At 35.3% G+C, this 12,946-nt stretch overlaps 1 protein-coding gene and 1 long non-coding RNA gene across 7 annotated transcripts in view; one reads left to right on the top strand and one right to left on the bottom strand.

The window, feature by feature from the left end:
* Positions 1-4,863, bottom strand: part of LOC125617188 — a 28,677-nt gene extending 23,814 nt beyond the window's left edge. Inside the window, exon 1 of the long non-coding RNA XR_007348095.1 lies at positions 4,698-4,863. This is a non-coding gene — a long non-coding RNA (uncharacterized LOC125617188). The remainder of the gene's footprint in view (positions 1-4,697) is intronic.
* Plekhh2 (pleckstrin homology, MyTH4 and FERM domain containing H2) overlaps positions 1-12,946 on the top strand; it is a 109,929-nt gene that overhangs the window by 24,355 nt on the left and 72,628 nt on the right. For all 6 annotated transcript variants that reach the window (XR_007348094.1, XM_048804462.1, XM_048804465.1 and 3 more), the window contains exon 3: positions 8,824-8,886. Coding sequence is in view for 5 of the 6 variants with exons in the window: in XM_048804462.1 (XP_048660419.1) it covers positions 8,824-8,886 (63 nt within the window). In the remaining variant the exon portion in view is untranslated. The remainder of the gene's footprint in view (positions 1-8,823; positions 8,887-12,946) is intronic.

Genomic DNA, 12,946 nt, shown 5'->3' with positions numbered 1-12,946 from the left:
GATCCTCAGCACCACATACAAACAAAGATGTTGTGTCCACTGAGAACTAAAAAATAAAAAAATAATAATAATAAAATAGGGTTGTGTTTACATTCTTACTATTAAGAATATACACTCGAAAGTAAAAAACCTTTATCCTGGTTAAAAGTCCTTTATCACAAGTGTTTTGCACATATTTTCTCAATTTATGCCTTGACTTTTCATACATTCATTTACAATTTTTAGGAGGTACATTTTATCAATTTTTTCTTTTATGGTTCATGCTTTTAGTATCTTTTCTAAGAAATCTTTACCTAATCCTAAATTACAAAGATTTTCCCCCTTTGCAGAGAAGGATAGACTTTGAAGATGATATAAGATTTAGTAGAAAGTTCAGTTTTTCGTGAGCCAGGTGCACACCTATAATCCCAGCGGCTCAGGAGGCTGCAGCAAGAGGATCGAGAGGTCAAAGACAGCCCCAGTAAAAGCGAGGCACTAAGCAATTCAGTGAGACCCTGTCTCTAAATAAAATACAAAATAGGGCTGGGGATGTGGTTCAGTGGTTGAGTGCCCCTGAGTTCAATCCCCGGTACAAAAAAAAAAAAAAACTTTATTTTTTTCCTGTGGATATCTGTTGCAGTGCCTTTCCCCCTCTTAATTACCTGGGCTTCTGTTTATACGTGTAAACATGGCTGTAGTCAAAGAGATGGACAATAATAAGCACTGATGGAAAAATTGGAGTCCTCATATATTGGTGGTGGGAATGTAAAATGGTGCAGCCACTGTGGAAAACAGTTTGATATTTCCTCCAAAAGTTAAATATAGAGTTGTACTGAGACCCAACCATTCTACTCTTAGATATATATCCAAGAGAATTGAACATATGTGTCCGCACAAAACTGTACATGAATGGTCATAGCATCATTATTTGTAATAGCCAGAATTGTCCTAAAGCCTATCAGCTGGTGAATGGATAAACAAAATTATGTACATCCATATTGTAGAATATCATTTAGCACAAAAAAGAAATGAAGCACTGATACATGCTACAAATGAAAGAACTGTGAAAACACTAAGAACTCAGACACAGAAAGTCATATATTATTCATATACAGAATAAGTAATTCCACAGAAACTGAAATAAGGCATCATGTGCCTGAGAACATTAATCTAGAGTAAGTTTCTTCGAGGCATATTTTAGTAAAAACTTCTGTGTTAAAGAGCATTAGAGTATCTAGGCAAAAACAAATCCATGACTTTTACATAAAAAGGGGAATAAAAATTATATTGTTACACTAATAGCTTATTCTCATGCTTTATGCCATGAGAAAATAGAATACATAATTAAGACATCAAGGAAAGAACACTGGGATCCAAGGATTTTATATCCTGCAAAACTGACTTTCAAGTATAAAGAACACAGAAAGCATCTATTAACATGAAAGAACTCAGAAAATATCTTTACCAAGAAATCTCTCTAAGAAATTTAAAGAATGAGGTTCAGGTAACCAAGATAACTAGAGATTATAGCATACAATGGCTATACATATGATCTGGCAATGAAGATAGAATAAACCAATAACAAAAAAAGGATTAAGGATATGCCTCAGTGGTAGAACACTTAGTGAGCATGAAGGAGACCCTGGTTTCCTCACCAGCATTGAAAAAAAATTTTTGAGATGGGGTCTCACTGTGTTGCCATAAGCTGGCCTTCAATTCAATTCTTGCCTCAGTTTCCTGAGTAACTGGGAATACATATGTGTGCCATTGTGCTAGCTATATTAGATGGTATATTTTAAAGTAGATTTCTGAACTATTGTGTTCTGTTTATCTAGTATGTTTGTTTTATGCAAATGTATTGTCTTGATTACTATTGCTACATAATACATTTTGATATCAGATATTATGTCTTCTAATTTTGTTCTTTAAGTTGTTTTGTCCATTTCTATATAAATTTTGGAGTCTGATTAATTTATGCAAAAACTCTGCTAGGATTTTGACTGGGACTAGGTGGAACCTATAGGTCAAACTGGGGAAAGCTGAAATCTTAATAATATTGAATCTTCTCATTCAAACTCTCCATTTTTCAGGTCTTCTTTGTGGTTTCAGTTTACAAATATTTTACACATTTTGTTAGGTTTACCTCTAAGTATTTTGTGGTTTTGAGGCTGTTGTAAATGGCAGTGTTTTAAATTCCAATTTCAACTGATTGTTGCTTTTATATAGAAATATAACAGACTTTTTATTGACCTTGTATCCTATAACCTTATACACTCATTTATTAATTTTAGTAAAACTAATTTTTTAGATTATTTGGTATTTCTCATGTAGACAATCATGTCATCTTTAAATAACTGTTATTTCTTTTTTTTCAGTCTATGCCTTTTAATTTTTTTCTTGGTTATTATCTGGCCAAAAGTAAAATGTTGAGTGGAAGCGGTAAGAGAACATCATTATGGAAGGAAGCATTCATCTTTTGCCATTAAGTGTGATCTTAGTTATAAGTTTTCATAGATGTCTTTTGTTAAGTTTCAGAAGTTCCTTATATTCTTATTTTGCTGAGATTTTTATTGTGAGTGGATGTTGAATTTTGTCAGATGATTTTTCTCCATTTCCTAAAATTATATTTTATTTGGTCTTTTGACATGTGAATTACATTGGGTTGATTTTTCAAAATTTGAAATAACCTTGCATTCCTAGGATAAACCCCATTTGGTCATGGTATACTATCATTATTGTATATGTTTGGTTTGGATTTGCTGGTATTTTAAGATTTTTGCTTCTATATTCACAAGGATATTGGTCTGATGGTTGGTTTTGGCAATACTGGCTTTAAAAATTTTGTTGGGAAGCATTCCTTCCTTTTATGTTCTGGAAGAATTTTTTGTCGAGTGTATATTCATTACACCATAAATCTTAGGTGGAATTCATTAGTGAAGCCATCTGGTCCTGGAGTTTTTCTGTGTAGGAAGCTTTTTAACTACAATTACAATTTCTTTTATGGATTTTGAACTATTAAGCTAACATTTCCTCTTGAATGAGCTTTGACATTTTATATCTTTAAAAGAGTTTGCTTATTTTACCCAAGTTGTCCAATTACTGTTGTTCGTAATATTCTGTTATTATGCCATTAGTTTCTGTGGGGTCTGTATTGATGTCCCCATTTATATTGCTGATATTGATAATTTGTATCTTTCTTTTTTTGCTTTATCATTGTGGATGGAGATTTATCAATTGTATTGGTTTTTTTTAAACAGCTTTTGGGTTTACCCGTTTTTCTCTGTTTTTAATTTTGTTGATTTCTCCTCTAATCTTTCTTAATTCTGTGATTTCTGTTATCTTTAAGGTTTAATTTGCTTTAAGTAGTTCCTTTAGTTTGCTCAGACTCTTGCTTCCCAATGAATGCCCTTGCTTTTCACCCCTGCAGCCAATCTCACAAAGGTCACTATGACCTCCTAATTATCAATGACATCATCCCAGTTGTCATTTAGTTAGCTGCTTCTTCAGTATTTGAGTCTTTTTTCTATGTACATTCATTTGTATCCTAATTCTACAAGGTGTTTGAGAATCTGCTTCTTAATTTTCTATTTACTCTGCGTGAGCAGAACTAACTTTTCTTGGGGGGGTGGGGTGGGGTACTGGGGACTGAGCCACATCCCCAGCCCTATTTTGTATTTTATTTAGAGACAGGGTCTCACTGAGTTGCTTAGCTTTGAACTCAGGATCCTCCTGCCTCGGCTCAGCCTCCTGAGCCACTGGAGCCACCATGCCCAGCCATAATAATAATTATAACTGTTGTTGTTGTTATTATTATTATTGGTGCTGGGGATTGAATCCAGGGCCTTAGTGCATGGAAAGCAGACACTCTACTGAGCTCTATCCCCAGCCCCTTAGAATTATTTTTGATTGAGAATTGGCTACTGTTTCCAGTGCAGATTTCTAACACCTTTGTCTTTTTCTTCTTTCCTCAATTCCATAAAGTTCCTCATCATGTATAAACTGCTTTACCCACAATCCTATCACCCAAAGTACGGTAGGCAAGTCATTAGTATATATCATCCCATAAAAACAGACACATATACCCTTTTCCAACAAGAATGCGATTAAAACATTAATTACTGCTTTGTAAACTTTCCCCTAGATATCATCTACATATATCATCATTCTAAATATAATTTACATTTGTCTTTGAATATGTCATATATTTTCATATGTGTGTAAAGGTATGCATATATATATTTATAATTGATGGAGAGACTTTCAAACATATAGCAATAAGAATATTAATATATAAACCCCCATGTATGTTACTGTCAGCTGTAATGCTTATCAACTCAGGAACTATACTGTTTCTACTCTACACTGATCCACTTCAACCCTCTGCTATATTATATTGAAGTGAAGCCTATATATAACCTTTCTTACATTTATGTACATTTGTAATGATTGTAAGGTATCTGAGGATGTGCCATTATTTATATACTTAGAAAGTCCTTTTTTAAAGATACTTCTAATTTTTCTACTTCCTCCTTTTTAATTTTTAAATATTTTATTATTTACTTACTTTTGGCAGACCTGGGAATTAAACCCAGAGCCCTATTATCCCTGAGCTATGTTCCAACCCTGTTGTTGCCCAGGTCCCATGCTTTCGACAATGGATTCAGGGTCGCTCCGCGTGAATTGGACTGGCAACAAAAGACCACACAAACGCAAAATACCTTTTTCTGGGGTCAGGGACGGCTCTGTGGCCTCAAGGGTCAGCTCCCGCTGGAGGCTGCAGGAGGAGCATGGGAGGCAAGAGGCAAGAGAACGAGCGCACCCCGAACCGGGTATTTATTAGGGGAAGACTTTGGATAGAATATTCCACCCAAATAAGGCAAGGTATTGTGTTTCAACAAACAGGGGGGTGTAACCCCGTTCCACTGGGTGACGCCCCGTCCCGAGCTGTATTTCCTTGCCCAGGGAAGGAAAGGCCCGCTTACTTCGCACTGCCTTGGATGCCAGTTCCACACCCCCATTACTCAAGGATAAGGGGGCGTGCTCAGCCCCTGTTCTGGGTGGTCCCTACACCTAGTGGCTTTTATTTTTATTATTCAAATTATGACACTATAAATGCCACCACCACATTTTTAACTAATGAGGTATCTTTAACTTTCTTACATCACTTTTATGTGATTTCTTATTTTTATTCTTACAACATTATTTAAGGTAGTAAGAATATATTATATTATTCCCCATTTCATATACAAGAACTTTAGAACCCAGTGGCAAACTATTGGCAAACAGTAGAGTAAGAACTAAAACCTAAATTTTTAAAATCTTGTTTGTTCATTTTAAACTAAGCCATCCAAACTTAAATTATTTATAAAAGTAACATATATATGGTAGAATAAGCTGTTTTAAAACACTCTATATAAATATTGACTACCTATTAAGTATCAGACACTGTGCCAGATGCTTTCCTGTTTATTCTTCATATAAATACTGTAAAATAAGTGTCTAATTTTACATACAAGGGATGGAGACTCAAAGAAGTTAAATGGCTTTCTTATCATTATACCACTAATAAATCTGGGTTCTTGCCCCTAAGTTTATTGCTCTTTCCATTTTCTCCTATATTATTATTTCAAGGACTATGCCCTTTTTCTTAAAAAAGCAAAAGTGACTTTTTGAACCTGTGCTTTTAGCCAATTCCTTGTATTCAAAGATATACACATAATTTTCATGCCCAGCAACGGATTTATTTGTAACCTTGTATAACCAAGGTTCTGTGAATTGCTGTTGTGTGTGTACATAGTAAATGATTTTTAATAATAGAAAAAAAATCTGTAAAGTTATTTTTTTTAATTTTTTAGTTGTTGATAGACCCTTATTTATATGCGGTGATGAGAATTGAACCCAACGCCTCACACATGCCAGGCAAGTATGCTACCGATGACCCACAGACTCAGCCCCTTGGTAATGTTTTTGATACCTTTTAGAATTTTATTGACTGGAACGTGCAAAGTATGGTGTCCCAATGGATTTAAAGGGTATTCCACATGAATTATTTCTAGCAACTTAAAATGAAGTTAGGAAATTTTACAAATTAGGCAGTCAGTGCTACAGAAGCAGAAATATTTGGCAGAGATAAAAAATAATACTATGGGCTGGGGTTGTGGCTCAGTGGTAGAGCACTTGCCTAGCATGTGTGAGGCACTGGGTTCAATTCTCAGCACCATATATAAATAAATAAGGGCTGGGGATGTAGCTTAGCTGGTAGAGTGCTTGCCTTGCACGAACAGGCCCTGGGTTCAATCTCCAGGAACATACACACACACACACACACAAAATTAATAAAATAAAGGTCCATCAACAATTTTAATATTTTAAAAATACTGTTCTTCACATAGGCATGGTATTTTACAGATAACAGAGAGCTTTGTCATTTCATCAATACTTTGTAATATATTGAGTACCTACTATGTAGAAAGATCTGTTTTAGGTGTATAATAACAGTGAAGCAAACAGATTTCGGCCCTTCCTGCTATCACTAGAAACTAAATACTTAAGAAAAAAATCAGACAAGATATTTTCATAGTTCTTTTAAGAAACTATTCATTTTTTCCCCACTAGCAAAGTTTGACAAAATTTTATTAGCAAATGTTTGTGGATTTTTTTTTTCTGTTTCTCCTGGAAACCCCAACAATATACAAAAATCAGTTAAGGATCCAGAAGTACAAAAATTCCTCTGAAAATAGAATGTAGTTATAGGGTAGAGGTGACAAGTATCAGCATATTGCCAGTAGTGGAAGAATGTGGTCTTGGCATTTGTCTGCTGGTAGGTTTTTGATTTAAAGGATATCCTGAGAACATCCAAGAAACATAATACTTGTCCAAATGTTTCTATACAGTATCTAATAAGTCAGCAAAATGCTTTTAAGCAACAATCCTTGCCCATTAGACATTTGATGTATTTTTTTTTAAAAAAAGATAAGTTCCAGAGAATGTATTTGGGAAATATCTATTTACATATCCAAATATTTAAAAACTTCTTCCAGAATTTAGATCCCTGTAATAAACTGCCTTTTAAAAAGTGCTGACATGTGGACAGTTAAATTGCCATATATGGTGACAATGGATGTTCTTCATTTGTATTACCAAGAAAAATATTAGGTGAATGACACATGTAACCTTTTTCTAATGGGCAAATGAATAAAATGGAAAAGAAACAGATTGTTAATGTTACTAGTATATTTTATTTAATAAAACATATCCAAAATGTAATTTCAACAAGGAGTTAATATAAAAACTTACTCATTTTTATTTCTTTGTACTGTTTCCCAGTAATACATTATTATTACTGGAGATTGAACACAGGGGCACTCAGCAACTAAGCCACATACCAGCCCTATTTTGTGTTTTATTTAGAGACAGGGTCTCACTGAGTTGCTGAGGCTGGTTTTGAACTGCCATCCTCCTACCTCAGCCTCCTGAGCCCTTGGGATTACAGGCGTGCACGACCGCACCCGGCTGTTTCCCAGTAAGACATTATTGAATGATGTGTGTATAATATACTCACACCACACCTTAATTAGGACTAGCCACATTTTGAGTGCCCTTGGACAGTACAGTTCTATTACTTGCCAGCCCTCGGTCATTTTGTGAACCACTTGGAAGGCAAGAAAACCAGGCTATCATTGAAATGATGTCCCAGTGCTCCGAGGCGGTACACGCCATACATCATTACTTCCATGTTTTCGGGAGTCAGTTCATTAGTACGGTCCAAAAACTCATCTACGGATTCCCCAAGGATGATACAGAAAAAACGAATGCTCTCACTGAGCTTCAGGCGCGTCACTTCTGAAATGTTTACTACATCTTTTGTCTGGTGGGCCAAGATGGTGGTGCTCGTGGTGTTGAGTTTGACCTCGATGTCGAACGTGGCCTTGGTGAAACACAATTATTAAAGCCCAGGAAGTGCTCCCAATCCACCCGTCTCAGCAGCCAACACCATTTTCCCGGCGTTGACCCAGCGCCCGGGTCGCGGCCGCCTTGGGTCCGGTCCCGACGGGCCCCGCTGCGCGCAGCTGTCGGCCGCCTGAGGTTGGGCCCCTCTAGCTGCGGGAGGCCGCTTCTCGGTGGTGTGGGAGCTGGCCGGGTCTGACAGCGCGGTCCGCGGGGGGTGGGTCCCAACAGTGGAGGGAGGCGTGGCTGGAGCTCAGCTCCCGGCCAGCAAGAAGAGTAGAAATGAGCGCGTGCTTGCCACCGACCGCTCTGAAGTTGGCCAGACTTCAACATCGAGAACAAAGAATTTGAAATTGAGTTCTGCTTTTGTATTCAACCCTTGGCACGCATCCCTTATATGTTAATTAGATTGGGTCCTTTATAAGGCTTTAAAAATTTTACTTATAATATTCATTTTAGTGTGTGTTTAATCAAAGAGTCTCTTTACTGTTTCCATCAATTTATAAGAATGAAAACTCCCCAGAGCCTTGACTCACACATATCACCTATGGAATTTATGAGAATACATCCTTTTCCCTGATATTACTGCAACTTTTTGGTCAAAACGTCAAATATGACATTTGAAGTCTTTATTTTCTCTTATACTTATTGTTCTTAATATTGTATATTAAGACAATATTGACAATGAAGAGTCTATTGGTCTCTATCTAGTCTTATTGATGTACACTCCTATGGCATATTTACATTGTATCAAAACTCTTGGCATTTTGTTTGATCAATTTTTAACTATGTAAAGAACCTTGCATGTATCCAGTGAACCACTTTATATGTTCTTTACAAAATTGATAACATTGAAACATGAATTTTTATATTTCATTTTTTCCTCTTACTTTACAGATGCAACAGCTCGAAAGACAAGTTATTGATGCTGAACGGCAAGCAGAGAAAGCTTTTCAACAGGTAGAGTATTATTTTAGTTAAATTTTTTTTCCTGCCTCTCCCCATATAAAGGTTGCTTTGAAATTTGTCAGTCCTCTGCATTCTATCATTTTTACTTCTTGAGCTTGATCCATAAGAGAAAGTGGAAAAATCTAACCCTGTTTTGTCCACTAACAAAGTTTCAAGAGGAGAAAAGTTCTTGATTAGAAATTTTTTATCTCCTGAGAGCATCAAATGTGACTTTTATGGTAATCCTAACCATAGGTAAGTGATATATAAAAATATGTTTATAACAATTTTATTCATAGTAGTGAAGAGTTGTAAATCTCATGAATGCCTTATTATAGAGGAATGAATAAGTGATCTTTATCAACACCATGAGATAATCAAATAATCATTAAAAATAATGTTACCCTGTAGTATGCTTTTTTTAAGTCCTTTGGTATAGACCGAGGAGAGGGATTGCTGGGTCAAATGGTGGTTCCATTCCCAATTTTCTAAGAAATCTCCATACTGCTTTCCATATTGGCTGCACCAATTTGTAGTCCCACCAGCTGTGTATGAGTGTACCTTTTCCCCCACATCCTCGCCAACACTTATTGTTGTTGGTATGCATAATAGCTGCCATTCTTACTAGAGTGAGATGAAATCTTAGAGTGGTTTTGATTTGCATTTCTCTAATTGCTAGTGATGATGAACATTTTTTCATATGTTTGTTGATTGATTGTACATCATCTTCTGAGAAGTGACTCTTTGGGTCCTTGGCCCATTCATTGATTGGGTTTTTAGAGGGAATGCCTTCAATTTTTCTCCATTTAGAATGATGTTGGCCTGGGGCTTTGCATAGATAGCCTTTATCATGTTAAGATATGTTCCTGTTATTCCTAGTTTTTCTAGTGTTTTGAACATAAAATGGTCCTGTATTTTGTCAAATGCTTTTTCTGCATCTATTGAGATGATCATATGATTCTTATCTTTAAGTCTATCGATGTGATGAATAACATTTATTGATTTCCGTATATTGAACCAACCTTGCATCCTGGGATGAATCCCACTAGATCATGTTGCATTATCTTTTTGGTATGTTTTGTATTCGATTTGCCCGAATTTTATTGCGAATTCTTGCATCTATATTCACTAGAGATATTTTGATATGTCTTTGCCTGGTTTTGGAATCAGGGTGATATTGGCCTCATAGAATGAGTTTGGAAGCGCTGCCTCTTTTTCTATTTCCTGAAATAAATTGAAGAGTATTGGTATTAGTTCTTTTTTAAAGGTCTTGTAGAATTCGGCTGTCTATCCATCTGGTCCTGGGCTTTTCTTGTTGGTAGACTTCTGATGGCATCTTCTATTTTGTTGTTTAAAATTGATCTGTTTGAATGGTGTATATCATCCTGATTCAAATTGGGCAAATCATATGACTCTAGAAATTTAAGACCCTAACATTTAACAGAAGTTTATTTGAATTGTGGAATTAGGAATAATCTTTTTCTATATTTTTATACTTTCTAGTATTTCTTAGATTATTTTTAATGATGTTTTGATAAGTCGCTTAACCCTTTCTGGACCTTGCCAGCAGTAAAATGAGCAGTTTGGATGGGCACATCCAGGTTTGAAGTTTATCTAGTGACCCTAAATCCATAGCTTCTCATTTTATAAAAATATCTCTGCCGCATTTAGTTGAATCAAGAATTTCCAAAATGCAAAATTCTTAAATGCAAAATTCTTTCTTCCAAGAAGAGTATATTAAATTTCTTATGCTTCCTCTAAGTTTGTCATATGTTTCTTTCTTTAAATCTGAGCACTACCAAATCTCCTTTCTACCTGTTAATTTTATATAATAAAGGCCTGAATTTTTTCTAAGTAAGCCCAATCTAACCTAATCCTTGATTTTCTTAATCATACTTGAAAAGAAACCTTAAGACTTTATTATGCAAAACTTCAGCCACATATAAGAGTAGAGAAAATAATGTAATGAACTCCCATATCCAACTTCAACAATCAGTTTACTCATGGCTTGTTTATATCTCTACCTACTTTCGCCTCCACCCATCTCCACACTGGATATTTTGAAGTAATCCCACACATCATATAATTGTATCCATGAGTGAAATTTCAGCAACTAATCTAAAAGTAAATGCTCTTAAAAAATCAACCACAGCATGTCAGAAAACTTGCCAATAATTCTTTTTTTTAAATATTTTTTTTAGTTGTCAATGAACCTTTATTATTTATTTATATGTGGTGCTGAGAATCAAACTCAGTGCCTCAAAACATGCTAGGCAAGCGCTCTACCACTGAGCCACAACCCCAATAATTCTTCAATACATCTGTCAAATTTTCTTATCATTGCTCCTATGTTTATTTTTAAATTGACATACCATAAATTTATTTTTTAAATGGCATACCACAATTCACATTCCATAAAATCTACTATTTCAAAGTGAACAATTCAGAGTGTTGTGCAATTATCATTTCTACCTAATCTAAAAATATTTCCATCATCTCAAAAGGAAATCTTGTGCATCCATTCTCTTTCTTCCCTCCCTGCCTCAAGGTCCTGGCAACAACCAATCTACTTTCTGTCTCCATGAATCTACCTATTCTGGATATTTCTTATGGATGGATTCATATAGTATGTGATCTCTTATGTCTGGCTTCTTTCCCTTAGCAGGATATTTTTGAGATTCATCCACATGGCAGCGTGCATATCACAATTTAGCCCTGCATCTGTTGCCATCAACAGATGGGTTGTTTCAATCTTCTGGCTATTGTGACTAGTGCTGCCATGAACTGCATATACAAGCATTTGTCAAGTACCTGTTTTTAATTCTTTCATTTATATACTATTTTTTCTTTTTTAATAGTTGATTTATTCGAATCAGGGTCTGAATTAGATTGACACATATTTATTTGTTGAAAAACATGGGTTAATTTGTCCTCTAAAGCTTTCTGCATTCAGAATTTTTTGGTTGCATAATTATTTAATGTGTTCTTCTACCTCTGTATCTCTGATAAAATATAGTTAGATCCTAAAATTTTGATGCCCCTTCCCTTCCTCTCCCCACCTTCATCCTCCTCCTCATTCTTCATTTCTCCTGTTCCTCTTCCTCCTTTCCTCTTCTTCCTCTTTTTACTCTTTTTCTTCCTCTTTTCCTCCTCCCTTTCCTAAGTCTTCGTGATATTGCATACCTCTGTCAGAAGGTATATAATGTAGAGTATATAACATATAGTAAACTCTTCTTTTGATATATTAGCAACCATTAATGATCCTTCTTTATCAATTATTTCAACAGGGAGGTAATTGCTTTGTAAAAAATCTACTTTATCTTTTAGAGAAGTTTTACATTTACAGCAAGATTGAGCAAAAGTACAGAATTTTTGAGTATCCTCTCCCCTACCGCAACACATACTCCAGCCTTCCCTAACGTCAATATCCTACACCAGGGTGGTATATTTGTTACAGTTGAAGAATTTCATTGACACATCATTATCATCCAAAGTTCATAGTTTATATTAGTGTTCATGCAGTGTTTTGACAAATGTATGATATTTATTCACCATGATATTATTATATGGAATAGTTTCACTGCCTAAAATTCTCCTACATTTCAACCTAATCATCTGTCCCTGCTCCCAAGTCCCTAGAAATCACTGATCTTTTTAATCTTCTCCACAGTTTTGCCTTTTCCAGAATGTCATATATGTCATATGTCTAACGAACCATAAAGCAAACAGTCTGTTCATATTAACTTTTTTCACTTAGTAATATACATTCAGGTTCCTCCAAGTTTTTATGGCTTGATAGCTCATTTATTTTTAGTGTTGAATAAAATTCCATTGTAAAAATTACTACATCTTCTTTACGGCTGTTGCTTTTTAGAAATTAAGACATAATTGATATAACAAAGCACCCTACCGTTAGATCAAGTTATAGAGCATTTTATCATCCCATTCTCTTGTTTTTTTTTTTCCTCAGGTAGCAACCCTGTTTACCAAGGTAACCAGTATTCACATGGGTTAGTTTGGCTGTTCTTGATATTAGTACTTTTGGTCTTCTTCTTTTCTTTTCCTTCCTTCC

Source organism: Marmota marmota, unplaced genomic scaffold (genome assembly GCF_001458135.2).
Source record: "Marmota marmota marmota unplaced genomic scaffold, marMar, whole genome shotgun sequence".
Classification (NCBI taxonomy): domain Eukaryota; kingdom Metazoa; phylum Chordata; class Mammalia; order Rodentia; family Sciuridae; genus Marmota; species Marmota marmota.
This window is presented reverse-complemented; position numbering and strand designations above follow the sequence as displayed.